The sequence below is a fragment of the Ursus americanus genome, chromosome 9 (assembly GCF_024610735.1).
Source record: "Ursus americanus isolate L20-20 chromosome 9, mUrsAme1.1.p, whole genome shotgun sequence".
Taxonomy (NCBI): Eukaryota; Metazoa; Chordata; class Mammalia; order Carnivora; family Ursidae; genus Ursus; species Ursus americanus.
The window spans coordinates 67,257,653-67,276,662 of NC_142135.1; the positions used below are offsets into that span (position 1 = coordinate 67,257,653).

At 41.2% G+C, this 19,010-nt stretch overlaps 1 protein-coding gene across 5 annotated transcripts in view; it reads left to right on the forward strand.

Moving 5' to 3' along the window:
- ASPH (aspartate beta-hydroxylase) overlaps positions 1-19,010 on the forward strand; it is a 211,767-nt gene that overhangs the window by 13,778 nt on the left and 178,979 nt on the right. Inside the window, exon 1 of one of the 5 annotated variants that reach the window (XM_087864869.1) lies at positions 15,421-15,826. The exons of 2 other annotated variants lie outside the window; for them this stretch is intronic. In XM_087864869.1, coding sequence (XP_087720995.1) covers positions 15,817-15,826 — 10 coding nt within the window. In that variant the 5' untranslated portion in view covers positions 15,421-15,816. Of the gene's footprint in view, positions 1-15,420; positions 15,827-19,010 lie in introns of those variants that run through there. 2 more of the 5 variants (XM_045789031.2, XM_045789032.2) reach the window with 2 other exon arrangements.

Consider the following 19,010-nt stretch of genomic DNA (forward strand, 5'->3'; position numbering starts at 1 on the left):
CATAGTAGGTGCTCAGTAAATATTGTAATGAATGAACACAGGTAGAAGCCTGCCTTCCTTCCAGTAGATCAAAAGGGCCCCTGAGGGTAGAGGCGGTGTTTTTGTGTTATTCTGCACTGCCTTGAATGTAGTAAGGGCTCAGATATTATGCATTACATGGGTGGCTTCTTTTTCCCAGGTTGATATTATGGGCAAGAAAGCAGATAAAAAAATTCTTACTGATGTTGTAAGTGTTGGAGCTGAAGAAATACACAGCAGAATTATTGGTGTGTGCATACTTCATCGATGTGGAGAATCGTTTAAATAGGTCAGGTCCTTTCATAGGTCCTGTTTGGGCACCATGCACATTGTTTCCACACAGTAGTAGCTGTGTCCCCGGAAGCCATTCTCATCCCTCATGTTCTTTTTGACAGTTCGTACATTCTGGCGGGGAAGGGGGTTCGGCAGAAGCAGGCATTTTTTTTTTTTTTAAGTTTTTATTTATTTATTCGACAGAGATAGAGACAGCCAGCAAGAGAGGGAACACAAGCAGGGGGAGTGGGAGAGGAAGAAGCAGGCTCATAGCGGAGGAGCCTGATGTGGGGCTCGATCCCATAATGCCGGGATCACGCCCTGAGCCGAAGGCAGACGCTTAACCGCTGTGCCACCCAGGCGCCCCAGAAGCAGGCATTTTATTTGTTCTGTGTTTTGTGGAATTGGAAAAGCTCTGTCTACTTTGTAAGATACAGATTTTCCCATTACTTTATTTTTAGATATGACTCAAAGATAGGCCAGAAATACTTATGTGAACAATGAAATTCAACTGAATTTTTGTTCCCTTTTTCTTTTTGACTTTTAAAATTCCTTTGTAAGAATTATGAATATTTCCTCCTTGACTTAAGATAAGGTTTTGTTAGTTTTGAGGTGCCTGGGTGGCTCAGGTGGTTAAGCATCCCACTCTTGGTTTCAGCTCCGGTTGTGATCTCGGGGTTCTGGGATCAAGCCCCGTGTCGGGCTCCACATTCAGTGTGCAGTCTGCGTTAGATTCTCTCTCCTTCTCCCTCTGCCCCTTCTGCTTGTGCTCAATCTCTCTCTCGAATAAACAAAATCTTAAAAAAAAAGATAAAGATTTTGTTAGTTGTGTTTTTTTTTTTTTTTAAGAATTTATTTATTTAAAAGAAGAGAGCACAAGCAGGGGGATTGCAAACTCCCCACTCAACAGGGAGCCTGCCGCACAGCCCCACCCCAGGAACCCCGGAATGACGACCTGAGCTGAAGGCAGATGCCCAACCGACTGAGCCACAGAGATGCCCCCAAGGTTTTGTCGGTTTTGATTAAAAAATAAAGAAACTATGAAGTGAACAATGCTAACATTTATAAGGAAGATTTCAGAACAGATTGTACCTTACAGTGCCGTATCTTTAAAATTCAAGATTATGATTCTTCCCAAGTGATTATTTTTATCCATATGGGATGTATACCCTAATATAGTACTTAGCAAAGTGAATTTTTATTTTATTTTCATTTGGTTTTCTCCTCTGCTGGGGCTGTAAGCTAAGTGGCCTCTCTTGTTCATTGCTGCAGCATAGGGTAGGGTTTACAAGAGTACTTGTTGAATGAGTGAATATTCAGATGCATAAAATTTACCATCCTTTGATTTTTATTGCTTTATGCCTTAAAATTGATATTAGCTTATAGAGCTGAAAGTGCGTTATTTTGCTGATCTGAATTATGTTGACCAGAAATGTTCCATTTAAGGGCAATACTTTTATCCAGGATGGTATTAAAATATCTCCCCACTGCTACAGGAGAGGCCTCACCTGATCAGAAGGACGGCCCCTGTAAAGGGGACCTGTGCTTTCTGCCTAAACATCAGTTTCTCTATAACTTGCATAGATCTTTGAGACTTTGGCCTTTTTAGCTAGTCAGATCTTCTCGGGGTCATACTCCTGTGGGCCGTCAGCAACATACTGGGTTATTCTGGAATATCGCCAAGAGACCGGTATTTGAACAGTGTTTGCTGCAGTGTCTCCTGAGCTCAGGACAGTGGGAGACTTGGTGACTTTAGTCATGGGAAGGGGGGTGCATTTGTTGAAGCTGGGGCTGAGGAAGTGGTTGTGGAGGGAGTTGAGGGCAAAACGAGTCAGCGAGAGGAGAGTTACATGACATCTCAGAACATGTGATGAGATGACATTGGCCATCACTTTGGTTTTGAACTAAGGTGGGATCAGGAGGGAATGGCCAGACTTGGAGTGTGGGGCAGGGCAGCGAAATGGTGAAGCTGATGGGATTCTGGCTGTACCTGCCCTGGCTGTTCCCGTCCCTCACCCAGAACCAGCCTGTCCACCACCAAAGTGTGGTTTGGTTTTGTTTTTAAAATACTCATGTATGTTACATTTGCTTTACCATTTAGATGGGACAAAAAGTAATTTATATTTTTAGATTTTTGTGGGAGTCCCATGTAAATTGTCCAGTGAAGGTAATGAGGGCTTCCTGTACTCTGGGCCCCATAGCAGTGGGGAGAGAACACAGCAGTGGAGTCTAGCACCAAGCCTCTGGGAATGTCATTGTCCTTGAGGCTGCAGAGCAGTGTTTGTTGAATGAATGAGCGCGCATGATTGCGGAGGAAGACTAACGTGAGAATGATCTGAGCCTTTTTAAGACTCAAAACGACAGCTCCCAACTAAAGTTTTCTGGATGGTCAACTTTTGGGGAATCATGAAAATTGGAAGAAATGGCAAATACACCCACATGACAAATGACCCATTCTTAAAAGTAGATTCAGAAGTGTACGTTCAACTAAACTGTTGTCTCATGACAACCCTGGGCAAATTCTCTGATGAAGAATTAGTGTTAAGTGCATTGAAAAGAAAGCCATGTAGAGTAGGAGACACTACAGGTTTACTAAGTGCAACTTGTTTAAAAAGAAAACAAAAACTAATTAGGCATTTTGCTAAGCTTTCTAGGCTAAGTGGTCAGGACAGTCTTGATATTTTTCCTGACTTCACCAAGGTATTTAACACCATCTCTGAAAATCTCCCTGTGCCTAAGATGGCAAAACATGGTCATTTGATATGGTTTGAAGCACAGCCGGACTGTGGAACGGTCCCCACAGAGCGCTGATTGAACGGGCTGATGTCAGCTGGAAGGGAGCCCTGCCCACTTAGCGCTCAGTGAATTGATGGGTGGCGCCGAGCTCTGAGGGGAGCCTAGTGCCCGGAGTGGGGGGGAGGACACACTCTGCAGAAGAAAGGCCTGGCTAGGAAGGTGGACTTTAACAGGGTTAGCACGCTTTTGCAAAGTGAACTCACCCTCGAGGACAAGCTGGGAGACGCTTGAAGTAGTGGATCGGTTTTGTTTGTTTTTGCTTTTTTAAGGCCTAGTATTTTGTTGGGGGCTGGTTGTTTTACTTGCTTTTAGTCGAGGGAGTTGGCCTGCATGAAATGACTTAATGGAGAATCCCCTTCAGTATTTGTGTTCTCAGCGACCAGAGGGAGGGAGGTGGAGATCCCAGTGTTGGGTGGGCTGCTCTGGACTCGTGTCTTCAGATGGGGGGCTGCTGTGAGGGAGCCAGTGATGGTAGACTGCTCAGAGGACGAGGCGCTTTCGGGGAGGCCCTTGGTGCAGGGGGTGTTGCCCATTGTGTGAGGCAGGGGTGGAGATGCTGGGGGTGGCGAGTTTGGGGTGCAGGGGGGACAGCTCCATTTGCAGAGGTTTGAGCAGCTTCTGCCTGGCGGGGGAGTTGGGTTTATTCTCTTAGGTGCATTTGGGGCAAAAGTCTGGGCAGCTGGTAGAAACTGCGGCAAGCAGAGGGAGGGTTGTGAGCGGAACTTGCATGCAGGAGACAAGTAGAGACAGCTTTCTCTTGGGTTTTTATTAAGTTTGAGACCAGTGGCTGGATTCACGGCCTTTTCCTTACCACCTCATTTAGAACTTGATCCTTAGCTCCTTGTATCTTCTTTTTAAAAACCAGTTTAATTTTGTTTTTATTTTTATATTTTTTCTTTCTGCTTTGAAACTTTTAAACCGGTATAACAGAAAAAGCTTCGTACATTGAAAGAGTTGTATACTGTTTCTTGGATTTACCAGCCATTAGCACTTTGCCGTATTTGCTCTATTTATCTTTTTCTCTCTCGTTTTTTGGGTCTCTTTGAAAGTAAGCTATAGTCATCATAGCAATTTAACTCGCTTATCTACTTCCCTATGTATCTCCTAAGTACAAGAACGTTCTCCTACATTACTACAATAGAGTTCTCAAACCCAAGAAATTATCTAATTACATATTCAGATTTTTCTAGTTGTCTCTAGAAGCGTCTTTAAAACTTGAAGCTTTTTTTTTTTTTTTAATTGTTTACTTATCCAGAACCCAATCGTGAGTTAACATTGGAGCTCTTCAAAAACTGGGGATGTACTGTATGGTGACTAATATAACAAAATAAAAATTATTAAAAACAAAACAAAACATTGGAGCTCTTGACATTTCAGATTCTTAGCCCTAACCCACTGGAGCATCTGATTCTTCAGGACTAGAATGGGCCTGGAAATCTGTGTTTTCCTAATTTTTTCATATGAAAACATTCAAACCTTTAAGACACTTACAAGAAAAGTCCATTTAGAGTCACCAGTTGTTAATATTTTGATGCCTTTGCATTCTCTATTTCTCTCTCTAGACACATACACACCATTTTATGTATTTATTCATTTTGCTGTTGAACCATTTGAAAGTTAAATCATAATACTTTACCCCATAATACTTTAAGTCATAATAACATCCTTCAGCTTTTTTTTCCCTAAGGACAAGGATATGCTCCAGCATAATCACAATGTAATTACCATGCTTAGGAAATTTAACACTCCTTTAGTACTGTTACCCAACCTAAAGTCTGTATTCAGATTTTCCTAATTTGTTCCAATAATGACTTTAAACTGACCCTCCAGCCCACCTTTAAATTCTTGATGTCTCTTTCACGTAAAGATTTTTTTAAATTAAATTATATTTTCCCCCGCAAAGGCTCATAGGTAAACTGTATTTTCTTTCTAAAATGTTTTGCTTTTTGTGATTTTCTAAAGATTTTACCAGGTGTACAGGGTGAAGATTACAGTAAAGAGAAACTTTTCGATTTCTTCAGTGGTCTGGTAATTTAAGTTTGTGGGTCATGACAAGTTGGGGGGAAACATGCAAATAAATACACCGGTAAACTAGTTTTCAAAAGAAAGTCAAGGGGCCAAGTGTTGGCAGGGCTGTTGGGTGGCAGAGGAATTAGATTTATTCCATCCAGTTGAACTTGAGGGGAAAAGAACTGGCTTAGAAATTTTTTTTGTGACTCATCATAGCTAATGAAAATATTCCTTAAAATTATCACAGTTTCTCTTGCCTTTGCTCGCTGTGATACCTGCCCCTAAACTACATTTAGTTGACATCATGTCTGACCTGGCCTCTGACTTTCTGGCCTTTCTCCTCGCTGGCACAGTGTTTGAGCCAGTGACAGGGCTTCTGTCGGTGATTGTGTGTCACAGATCCAAGCTGAAATAGATGTCACACTTCAGAATGTGAACCATGGAACCCTGTTAAGGTTTAAGTTAGATTTCCCAGTTTGGTAATATATAAAACATAAAAAATAAAATTTTGATAGCGTCAAGATTAAAAACTTTCACCCATCAAAAGATGCTTTAAGAAAATGAATAGGAAAGTCACAGCCTGGCAGAAGATTTTGTAAAATATAGTTCTGTTAAAGGACAGGCGTCTGGGAGATACAAGGAACTCCTACAATTCAATTTTAAAAAGCAATAAGAAAAAATAGGCAAAAGATTTGAACAGACAGTTCCCAAGAGAAGATAAATGGCCAGTAAGCACATCAAGAAAGTGCTCAAACGTTGGTCTTCAGGAGAATGCAAATTAAACCACAGTGAGATATAACTGCATACTCACCAGAATGGCCAACGTTAAAAAGACTGACAACACCAAATGTTGGCAAGATCCTAGAACAAAAGAGCTCTCATACATTCTCAGTAGGTATATAAAATGCTAGAACCACCTTGGGGAAAAATCTGGCAGTTGCTTATGATACTGAATGTACATGGGCCCAGTGATCCAGCTATTCCTAGTGATTTAACCCAAGAGATATGCGGGCATGTATTTCTAATATGTGAGCAATCGTCTTGTACAGTAATATTCCTATCAGCTTTGTTTATAATAGTCCAAAATGGGAAAAAGTCCAGGTTTCTACCAATAGCAGAACAGCTACACTCTGATATACTCTAATATATACAATAGAATACTACCCAGCAACAGAAAAGAATGAACTGCTACTACATAGAACGTCCTTGGCTCTCAGGAACATAAAGCTAAGGGAGGGAAGCCTTACACAGATAAGCACATATGGTGCCATGCCATTTTAAGAAACTTCCAGAATTTTTTCCACCTGCAATGAAAAAGAAGAAAGAAAACAAACGGGCTGCCTCTGGGGTTGGGGTTGAGGTGAAAGGTGACTGGCAAGGGCTATGAGAGAACTTAGGGGTGGTGTTAATAATGTTCTATGTTTTGACAGGGATGTGGGTTACACAGTGTGTATTTTTGTGAAAACTCAGAATGTACACTTAAAATTAGAGCATTTCATTTCATGTAAATTTCACATTAAAAACGATAAATATTGAACTGTAACTTACGATATAGAAGCTGAAGTACTTAGGGGTTGGGAACCAATGTCTACAACCTATTTTGAGATATTTTATGCATATAAAGTAGACTAGTATATGGCTGTAGAAGGATGAATTGACACGCCGTAAGCATTGTAATAAAATGTTCATGGTAGAAGCAAAGTGATATTATATGGGTATTCTTTGTAAAATTCTTTCAGCTTTGTTGTGTGTTTGAAAATGTTCATAGTAAAACATTGGAAAAATACTCATGTTGTTTTTTGAGGCATATGAGACAGCCATGGAGGGGGCACAATGGTCAAATGCTGGCAGGTTTTCATGGGCTGTCCTAAGATGCTTCCACGTTTTGCAGCTGTTTTATTTAGCAGTCTTTATCTGACAGAGCGATGATAGAAAGCTTCATTTTCTTCCAGTCGTTGTGCTTAGCTGGACTAGATTAGTCTGTGGGTGACAGAGGCTCTTGACCATCTTTGGGACCGATTCCTTAACATGCCAGTCACCCTGCATTTCTTGTCTCTTTGGTTTAAATCAGATCTCATTTTCAAAGCAGAATTTCTTGTCTCCTATTAGCAGTGAGGCAAGAGGGCCTGAAGTGGGGGAAAGGCTCTCTCTCTGTGGTCTGCTTTGGGGCAGTGCCCTCCTTGCGTCTTCTGTGTTTTTGGCCTATGATTTCCTAATAATTTGACTCTAAAACCCGTATGTTCTGCAGTTGGCACCTGGATCTACTGTATACTTTGTGCCTCGGGCCTTTATATACTCCTTCCCTTCTCTCTCCATTTGCGTCTATAGGACAGTCTGTCATAAATGTTGAATCCTTTTGTCCTAGAAGTGGAAACTGGTGAGGAAGGATAACTTTGGATCTTTTGCTGTCTAAAGTCGTTAAGGTCAAAAAGCCTTTGGGGACACAGTTGCAGATCAGTTGTGGTCATGCCTATTGGCTTTGTGACCTAGTCTCATTGCTTCACAGTTGGAGTTAAATGAGTGGGACTAGGCTTTTTTTCATGTTACTGTTTTAGTTTTGAAAAAAGAACTTTTTGTTTGCTTGAACAACTTTTCACTACCTCAGAGTTTCTGAGTGGACCCTAGAACTTAGTTTTCTCTATACCTTCTGCTACTCCCAGTTCAGCAGTAGACTGTCTGATTTTGAGCTCCATAATAACTAAACACCACTAATAACTGTTACCACATACAGATGATCGATTAGCCAAGGAGTGCTTTTTCCTCCAAGTGTTTTCTCTTTCTTGAGTCCTCTGTAGGGAGAATTAATTAATTCGAAAGCACTAACTCATTGGACCTGGCGTGAGAAATGAGTTTTTGGAGTTCACTACCATTATATCATGATTTTAGCATCTCACCAATGGAGCTTTGGGACATCACAGATTCATAAGGTGGTTGGTTGATGGACCTGTGTTCATCACTGCAGAAGAGAACAACTGAATCCACAACACAAACATAGGTGTACGCTGGGACAGTGGTTCCTCAGCCTGAAATTCCAAAGAGTGATAAAGGTTCCAAACAGTAAAGGGAGGCTGGTATAGATAGGTGCGGCTAATATTTCACTTTCCCTTACTTATACTGGTGAAAATGGAAATGACCTTCTTAAGTTTATTTTACTAAATTCTAATACCCCTTGTCACTCCCTCAGCCACTCATGTCTTTTCTGTACAGGGTCAGTCAGGAGAGCAGTGTGAGGCATCTGGCTGTGGGGCCAGGTGCATGGGACTGCGGCGTCCTTCTAACTTGGGCCTTCTTATGTTCAACATAGGTGTCATTCGCAAAGGTGGATCAGTGAGGAACTGATTGGACACAAAGCAATGAAAACTTGGTCATAGACCAGCTTGAGTTCATAACCAGTGTTTGGTAAACGCTGGGCTTCTTTCTTAATATTTCTCTTAACTATTCATAGGTCTTTTCCTGTTGTGAATTAATTTTAAGATAATTCATGGAGTTGGAGGAAACTTGAAGTGACGTGACATTTGTTAGACTGAACTTTGCACCCTTGTTTTTCAAGTGTTAGGAGAAAGAGGGTTGATTACTCATATAATATCAAGAATTTGAGAAGGAGTTTATGCATTTAACAAATGTTCATGGAGTTCTTACAAGGTATAAGGCAAATGTACAGTAATGAACAAGGCAGTTGCAGTCCTTGGCTTTGTGAAACTTGCATTCTGGAGGAAGAAAGAGATTAAGAACTAAATACCAATGAAATAACTCTGTGAAGAAGTACATACTACTGTTAAAGCATATTAGAAAATGCTGTCACAGGAATGAATATATAATGGGAAAAGGATAGTCTCTTCGACAAATGGTGTTAGGGAAACTGGACAACTTTTTTACACCATACACAAAAATAAATTCAAAATGGAGTAAAGACCTGAATGTGAGACCTGAAACCATGAAAATCCTTGAAGAGAGAACAGGCAGTCATCTCTCTAACATTGGCCATGGCAACACATTTCTAGATATGTCTATAAATAAAAGTTAAAATAAACTTTCAGGACTGCATCAAACTAAAAAGTTTTGCAAAGCAAAATAATCAGCAGAACTGAAAGGCAGTCTATGGAATGGGAGAAGATATTTGCCAATTACGTATCTGATAAGGGGTTAGTATCCAAAATATATAAAGAACTGATTCCAATCAACACCCAAAAAACAAATATTCCAATTAAAAAATAGGCAGAAGACATGAACAGACATTTCTCCAAAGAAGACATACAGATGGCCAATAGACACATGAAAAGACGCTCAACATCACTCATCATCAGGGAAATGCAAATCAAAACTACAATGAAATATCACCTCACACCTGTCAGAGTGGCTGAAGTCAAAAACACAAGAAATAACAAATGTTGGTGAGGATGTTGAAAAAAAGGAACCCTCTTATACTGTTGGTGGGAATGCAAACTGGTGCAGCCACGCCGGAAATTAGTATGGAGGTTCCTCAAAAAATTAAAACTAGAACTACCCTATGATCTAGTAATCACACTACCAGATCTTTACCCTCAAAATACCAAACACTCATTCAGAGGGATATATGTACCCCAGTGTTTATTGCAGCATTATTTACAATAGCCAAACTATGGAAGCAGCCCAAGTGCCCAATGATAGATGAATGGATAAAGAAGAAGTGGTTTATGTATATAATGGAATATTATTCAGCCATAGCAAAGAATGAAATCTTGCCATTTACAACAACATAGGTAGAGCTAGACCATATAATGCTAAGTGAAATAAACCAGCCAGAGAAAGATAAATGCCATGTGATTTCACTCATATGTGGAATTTAAGAAACAAAACAAAACAGCCAAGGAAAAAAGAGAGAGGCAAACCAAGAAACAGACTCAACTCTAGAGAACAAACTGTTGGTTACCGGAGGGGAGGTGAGTGGGGGATGGGGGAAAGAGGGGATTGGGATTAAAGAATATGCTTATCGTGATGAAAAAAATAATTAAAAAAAGAAATAATAAAAGACAACAAAAAAAGAAAATGCTGTCCCAGTATTTTGGGAGGGCTTCTTTGAAGCGGCCGGATTTAAGCAGAGCAAGCAGGAGATAGCTAGGCTGGGGACAGACACGCGGTGGTCCACCAATGTTGACATTCAGGAAGAGGGTGTGGCCTGTGCAGAGACCCTGCAACAGGACCGGAGCAGGGTGGAGTTTTTTTTGTATCTGGAACATACGCAGCTACAGGAAATGACACAAAATGAAAGCCAGAGTGGTAGGCTGGGGCCATGTCAAACAGAGTCTTTTAGACCACATCAAAGAGTTTTATTTTATCCTAAGAATAGTGTGAAGCCACTCAGGGGTTTTTAGAGGGTAATGATATAATCGGATTGAAAAAAAAGGTATTGTGGGGGTGCCTGGGTGGCTCAGTTGGTTAAGCCTCCAACTCTTGATTTTGGTTCAGGTCATGATCTCAGGGTCGTGGGATGGACATCAGACTCCGTGCTCAGAGGGTAGTCTGCTTGAGATTCTCTCTCTCCCTCCCCCTCCCCAACTCCTTGTACAGTCCCTCTCTTTGTCTCTCAAATAAATAAATCTTTAAAAAAAGAGAGAAAAAATATCGTGGCTGCTGACTGGAGCACTAAAGTATGTGAAAGTATTATAGTAGCCTAGGCAATGATGGTAGCATGGATTTGGCTGATCCCAGTAGGGAGGCAGAAATATGAACGATCTGAGACACAGTTTCCCATTTTTTATGTCATGGCACATATAAATGGTTTTTAAAAATATCATGCTGTGGGAAATAGACAAGGATGACCCAGGGCCTGAGGGGAATTTGTATCTTGGCATAGTTGTGACCCATGTGCATCAGCCTGATGGAGAGACTCTGTGAGATGGGTGTTTGGGAAAAGAGGAAGAAAATGAAGTCAAGGATGAATCCTAGGTTTTTGATTTAAGCAGCTGGCTTGACGGAAGTGCTCCTGAGATTTGGACAGCTAGAGAGGAGAGGGGAAAGATCGTGGGTTCAGTTGTATATATGTAGAGTTTGGGGTTTCCATAAGTGTTCACATGGGATATTGAGTAGACCAGTATGTGGGTTTGGACCTCAAAGGAGAGAAGAATTTAAGCCATATGGAGGGTGGCTCAAAGTCAGCTAGGGAGATGGCATAGGACCAAGGCATGCATGCAGAATTTCCACATTTAAAAGTCAACTAGAGGAGACTGAACTAGCAAAGGAGCTTGAGAATTAGAAAGTCCAGAAAAGTAGAAATACGAGATGATTTTGAAGCAGTGAAAGTTAAGGAAGGAGAATGTTTAAGGAGGGAGAATTCTTCCGCGAGGGAGGGCAAGTAAGACGAGGACTGGGCATGTTCCATGGGCTTCAGTGACCTAGAAGTCATTGGCATGACTTAGGTCATGCCAATTAGAGCAGCTACAGTGCAGAAGCGAGGTCGCAGCCTGCGGGTCGTGAGGAGAGAATGGGCCATCAGAAAGTGAAGGCAGTGAAATTACAGCTCTGTGGAGAACTTCCTCTGTGATGGGGAGGAGAAAGAGCAGGGGCTAGCTCTGGCCTTGCGAGGCTGCTGGGACAGGAGAGGGAGAAGGTGAGGAGGGGGAGGGGCCGAGGGATTGGGAGGAAAGCAGAGAGTGGATGCGGGTGAATGGAGGTTGGTGATGGTTGGCAGTGCGGTGGAGACAGTTTCCTGCTGAGGCTTTTGTTTTCTGTGATGTAAGAGGCTATGACATTTCTGAGTATGAGAAAACAGACTACCTTAGGGGCAGAGATGTTGGAACTAGCCCTTGTGGAGAACGGGAGAGTGAGTGTTCTGGAGAGTGAGTGTTCTAGAGCCGTGGGCGGGGTTGACAAGCAGCCCTGAGGGTCGGTTGGGGTTGGCTCCACTGCGTGCTGTGCGTGATTTCATTTGGTGTGCCTCGCTGCTTTTCCAGTCGTGGAGAGGGTGAATAATTGTGTTCATCCAGGGAGACAACTGTGGCAGATGGATGCACTGAGGGGATAGAGGGACGAGGGGTTTTGAGAGTCAGGGAGTGATTTCGCTGAGCAACTGTGGACTCTTAAGATGGATATGGAAAGATGTGAAGGCAGGAGGTGAGAAGGGGTTCAGAAGAACGTAGAAGAAGGACAGGATCCAAGAAGAAACTGTTGAGCTGGAAAAATAGGAGGGTTATGATCCAAGTGGGTGTTTTTATCCTATGCATCGCACGTTCGGTGCAACCTCAATCTTCCCTTATGGCTGTGGTGTTCCCCAGTGGGGGGCGCTGTGTTTAAGGAGATTTTACTCAATGCCTGCTGAGTTGCCTTTTGTTATGTCGGTAATACTGGCTATTTAATATTAGGTTTCAAGTGGTAAAAGTTGCTCATGTTTGCCTTGGAGGCTATATGTACACAAAAAGGTGTGTGTGTGTTTAAGAAATATACTTTTTGGTATCTTTTGATATCCTGCAGTTCTCCTGATGGGCTCAAGCAAACAGAGCTTTCATAGCAGAGTTACAGAATCTGTAAGGTTGATTGTGTCAGGAAAGCTACAGAGATACTTCAGCAAGGATGAAGATTTGATTAGGAAGGTGAATTAGGGTGAGTTTATAAGAAGATCCACGGTAGGGATATAAGAATGAATGTTGGATAGAGGATGGAGCGGAACAAGGTCCCTGGGGATGAAGGAACGAAAGAGAACTTGTCACATTTGCCACACAGATAGATATTGACGTCACGTGGTAATGGCTAGTATGGAGGTGAAGACATCACCAAGGGGAGGGGGCACTGGGGGTGATCCATCATAGTGACTAGGTGGGGGGAGAGCAGTAGACTTGGGTGACATGGGCCTCAGGGACAGGGTTTTGTTGTTGTTTTCTTTTTTAGGTGGTAAGGAAATGATGGTCTGGAAATTGGTAAGAGCAAGAAGTCCTTGCCTCCTCCTCCAGACCCCGAGAATTAGAGACGGCTAGGACAGTAAGTAGTTCGATAGTTCTCTTTATGTGCGGTCCTGAGACCAGCCACATCTGATCACCTGACTGGGAACCGGATAGAAATGCACATTCTCAGGCCCCACATGCTCAGCAATGCTGGGGGTGGGCCCAGCAATCTGTGTGTGTGTTCTAAAGATTTTATTTATTTATTTGTCACAGAGAGAGAGAGAGCACAAGCAGGGGGAGCAGCAGAGGGAGAGGGAGAAGCAGGTTCCCTGCTAAGCAGGGAGCCCGATGTGGGACTAAATCCCAGGACCCTGGGATCATGACCTGAGCTGCCGAGATGTCCATCAGTCTGTGTTTTGACAAGCCCTCCAGGTGTGCTCTTGAGAACCACTGCTGCAATGATAGCTGTTTGGATGCGGGGAGGAAAGTAGTCCGTGTGACCCGCGAGCGGTCTGATGGATTTCCCCTGGTATGTTTTGGAAGCGGGCAGAGCCTGGACTCAGTAAACATGAGACTTGGCTCTTGTGGTCTCCAGTGGCATCAGGCTGATAATAATAGTCTCAGAGCACATGTTAGAAGTTTGGTCTTTGCCTAGACCTAGGAATTTGCTATTAGCCCCAGCAGTGATTACAAGGACTTGTTCATTTATTACTTTAGTTGTCATTGCTAGGGTTTCAAACACACGATTTGCTATATGTGCTATATGCACATGAATTTATTTTTCAACTTTTCATGAACATTTCCTGTCATAAAAATAAGTTATTATTGTAAGTGCTAGTTACTTGCAATTTAGAATTTCTTTTTCCTTAAGGAATGTGATAGATTGCGTGTTATTTCAGATTTATCCTAATCACTCTATTTGGAATACACAGGTATGCCATTATTGTGACACTAAGGAGGGAAAACATTTTATTAAAATCTGCAAAACGTGTCAAAGGTGAAGGAGAAGGTTGTGTAAATGTGTGTGATTTGTGGAGCGGGAATCGTTGGAGCTGTGTTGAAGAACCTGGATTTAGTAGGTGTCCAGCACTGGCCACAGACCTGCATTTTAGGATGCAGCTGGCTGGGCACAGGCCCGTAAAGGGAGAGAAGGAACCCCAGCAGCTTGGGCAGCCATGGTGGCAGGCTGGCATCATGAAGAAGAGCTGGGACTGGAGATGCGGAGGCTTGTGCATACGTCCTGGTGGGTTCATTGGAAATGTGTTGCATGGATGACTTCGACAAGCATTTATTTTGCATGCTTGGTTTGTGCTGAGACACATTTTAAAGGCAAGGAAATTGAGGCCCCAAAATTGATGTCTTCCCCAAATCAAAGTTAGTGAAAAAGCCAGGAATTGAATCCAGGTTCCTTATGTCTGAAATGTGCTACCCCCCCCCCCCATGTGAGTGTAGTGGCTTGGTTTCCTGTGGCCCTAGAACAGGTCTGTTGTCACTCTCCCTCTCTCTGAAAACAACAAAACAAAACAAAAAACCTCCAAAACACTAAATTTGCATGATGGCGGGTCATCTTAAATCCCGCTCAATAGACGAGCCACTATCATGTAACATTTTAGCAAGCCCTAACTTTGGCAGGACAGATCTTTGAGAAAGGGCAAGGGCAGCAGGAAATGGCTCTTGGTCAGAGGACACCTAAGACGCTTGTCAGTTTTGTTCAGTTAGCCCTGATGCCTCGTTTGCTCTGTTCCAAATCAAATATTGGAACCATAGGTTGCTGACTCCTCTTCACAACATTTAAATGTTTAATTTGCATGTGAAGCATTCAATTTGACCAAAAAAAATTGAATACTCATAATAAATAATTTTGGAAGGCTGCAGCCTTGCTCTGGATACTATTTGTGCTAAATTAATATAATACACTAATCAGAGCTCTGATGAATTCTGTGAACTGCTAATCTTAAATTAGTGGATAGATGGTATTGGCACTGGGCTGGTTTTATTTCACAGAAGGGATGATTTGGAGGTGGGGGTGGAGGGAAGTGGAAAAAATCAGAATACAGTTGCACACTCTCTTTCCAGTACCTTCTCTGAGGTCCCATTTCCTAGATCACTGCCGTCATGCTAAAGGGTTTCTTCTTTCCCTGTTCCCTCCTCGCAGCCTCCCTTCCCTCTCCTCCCCTCCCTCCCTCCATGCTTTCATTCTCAGCTCCCTCTCCCTCTTTCTCTGGTGAAACTTTTTTTTTTTAAACTTTTGCTGTTGGAGCAGTCAGACTTGGGATGGTAATGCCTGTGAATCAGAATTGCAGAGCATTAATTTCTTACTATTTAGTGTTCTGTTTCACTCACACAGACTGAGTCACGTGTGCGTTTGATTAGATTCTGAAGGGCCAGATCAAGCTGGTCCTGGGCGTGGGGCCACGTGTTCCAGCAAGACTTGTTTCAGTTTTGAATGATTTGGTCCTTGGGCTGAAACCATCAAAGACTGATTCCAAAAAAACAGAACTGGCAGCACAATTTGTTCCCTTTCCTTTTCTCCAGCATGCTTCATTTTTTTTTTTAAGGTTTGGAGTTGGGAGACGGGACCAGCTGAGAGAGGAATCCCATAAGTGAGAGAGAAAGGCTGTCTCATCGTTAGGGGAGCATTTCAGCCTGAGTGGTTAGCAGTATTTGGCCATGAGGAAGAGGCCTCTAAAAATAACTGGTGAGCAGAGTTTGCAGTCAGGTCCAGTTTCAGTTCTAGAGGCCTTGCCCGTGGAGCAGTTGGCCAGTCTGGAGCTCTAGTAGGGAAGGGTCGGCGTGCCTGATACCTGCTGATAGCGCTCTGATTTTTGTCTTCCATCTGTGTTATTCATGGATTGAAGAAACCAAAATGGCTGAAGGTAAAGGTGCATTTTTATTGTTTGCGTTAAAAGTGGTTTAGGATGTAGCTGGCAAATTTTATCTTTCTTTTCAGTTGTACACTCTTAAAAATATTTTTGGCCAAGTGCTTCGACTGCATCCTCTACATTTTCTAGTTTGAACTACTGGAGACATCAACTTTTCATGGTAGTTTAATTTTTCATGGAGTAATCTGTCTTTTATCTGAGTATGTTTTGGTATCTTAACTTAGAATATCTTTTAGTATGTTGTACTATCAGAGACCATGTTTTACAAACTTCAGAAAAATGTACAAGCAGTCTTCCTTGGTCTTATAAGTACAGTGAATTTCAAGAATGGCGTGTATTCAGATCTCAAATTACAGGAAATTTAAGGCCTGTGTGAGTCTCCTCTTATGTCAGTGAGCACACTTAATTGGTTTAAGCAAAGCTTGACTCAGGCTTTTCCATATGTGGAAACTGACCCAATTTTTGTGAAGTGGGCAATAAATGCAAAGTAAAGACACTAGGATTTTATTTTGTTTTTTTAAGTGGAATTATTAACTTCAAGTGTTCTTTAACAGTGTGTTGAATTTACCTTTCTGTGTATGTTTGGTTTTGCCTTACTTTGTAAGGTAAGAATGTCTTTCCACTTAATTGAAAATAAGCTACGTTAGCTTATTATGTTTTTGTTTTGTTTTTCAATTTGATTTGGAGTTTTTATTTATATGTTTTTATTTGTTATGTTAGATAACCCTACTGGAGTGGTAAAAACTACCACAGTTCTGCTGTGGCATATATATTCACGAACAAAACACCGTCTCAAGATCCCAGATTTCTGTAGCCTTCCCATCCTGCTCATTATGTTGAAATTTTATTTAACAACAAAAAAGAAAAAGACGTGTTAAGACAGCTTCCAACTCTCAGCTGCCTAAGTGGCCACTGGAAGGAGTCTATTCTTAGTCTAGAGAATATGAGTACCCCTACTTTGAACATCGTTTTGAGTAAATGGTTAGAATGGGTCACTTGACTATTACTATAAAGTGCCTCATGTCGCCATGCCAAAGAATTCGAGATATGTATCTTTAGTTCTTTAACAAGACGTTTTCTAGTCTTTTCTGAGGATTATATAATCTATGTAGTGAGGTAAAATCAGCTGGTACTTCTGACCTACTGTTAATGGTTCTTGACTCCCAAATGGTGACATTTTGCAACATGAAAAAATAATCAGTTTGGTGATTTGCTTGACAGTTTTTGTGTTGATTTTTTAAAAAAAATGTAAATGTGTGGGGTTTATATATAAATGCGAAATTACCAGCACAATGCTAAGCAAAACTGATATATGGTTGATTTGTAATTCAGTTTGTTGTAACGCATTTAAGTAATTGACTGACCCCTATTCAGGTGCTGGGGTATGTCTTCTATTTTCTTTTTTCTCAGCCAAATAAATAAAATGACCTATTGTCCCTAGCCCACATTTTGTAGAGCGACACATTTCGTTGCTCACTGTGGTAGTTTTCTGTGTTGGGTAGTATGGAAGAAGAGTTTTCTGATTTGGAGGTCATTACTTTTGATGGGTCACCGTGGAAAAAAAGGAATCACATAGTTCTTGCCATATTCTTAAGCCCCATTAAAAAAAATCTTCTTGACTAATCAATCCCTGGGACTACAGGTCAAATAATGAGTCAGAAAATGAAATGAGAACACTTAGATTTATTCTGATCTTAGGAAATAGGGTTAACTGCTAGACATTCTTCCAGAATACCTTTGAAACAAAGTGTTCATTTCAGGTTTGCTTAGGGTGTTTTAAACTCTCTTGAAGTGTTCATCTTACTGTGCTTTTTTCAGTTAATTGGACAGAAAATAATCTGCCCTTTGGGACTAGGTACACCCTATTTACAAAGTGACATATCATGGGAGCATTACTTGGTGTCAAATAGAAAGTTCCCCTAACAGAGATGTCTTGGGAAAGATTCCTTTCTATAATCTACTGTTTTGTTCCTTTGTGGAATTAGTAAATATTAACAGTAATAAGATTAATACTGGTAGAGTAACTATTTGACATTAGAAAGGATAGATAAAATATTGCTAATGATTTCATATTCTAGCTAAGTAACATTTACCCTTGACATTCATCTTTTAAAGTGATAAATTTGTTTGCTAAATAATACTGTAAATGAAAAACATTTCTAAGATTTATTATGCCTTTTTTGCATTCGTAAACAGTTTTAAATAATATTTTAATGACAGACTCAATCTGAATGTCATCATTCCCTTGTACTTAAGATTATTTTAAGGGGAATTTGAGATTATTTTAAGGACAGTTTGAGGTTTGCCTACCAGCATCAATCATAGATCGCCCCCTGCCATTTAGTTTTTCAAATTCTTGCTCTTGCGGCTGGTTTTCATACCTCCTACAGGCCTTCCTTCCAGCAGCATTTTATTGCTTGAACTCCTATAGGTGAGGTTGTCTTTAAAGTATATTCTTTAGTTTTGTGCAGTATGTTAGGAAACTTGATCAAAGTTGTTAGAATCATGGCTAAAACAAATATAAGTCGATTCTAGGCAAAGGTATGTTCTTTACTGTGTTTTCCTCCCCCTCCCCCCTTTCCTGATCTCTGCTACAGTGCGTGCATTTATGTAATTAAAAAAAAAGAAACTTTTTGCACCTTTTACTTGTATTTGGTGTTGCTGGTCAGTAACTAAGATGAGTATCTACTGAATTAACTTGAATAAATGAATCTTTCCTTTTGAGAATCTTAGAAATTTTCCTTCTCCATTTCTGCTTTAAGAAAAAGATAGAAATGGAGATAGAATTGAACTTTGAATTCAAATAATTATTTTGTTTCATTAGCTATTTTATTACAAGCTCATTTTAAGTTATAAATCCATATTTGGAGGTAATATTCCAGAAGGCATTTTTCTTATTATAATTAGTATTCTGTATAAACAGGTATGTATGCATATATTTGTATGCTATATAGAAATAAGGTTGTTTTTTTTTTTAAGATTTATGTATTTATTTGAGAGAGAGAGAGAGAAGGAGTGAGTACGAGTGGGAGGGGCAGGAGGAGAGGGAGAGACTCTCAAGCTGACTGCACGTGGAGCCTGCCCTGGGCTCTATCTCAAGACCCTGAGATCATGACCTGAGCCGAAATCAGGAGTCGGTTGCTTAACTGACTGAGCCACCCAGGCGCCCCAGAAATAA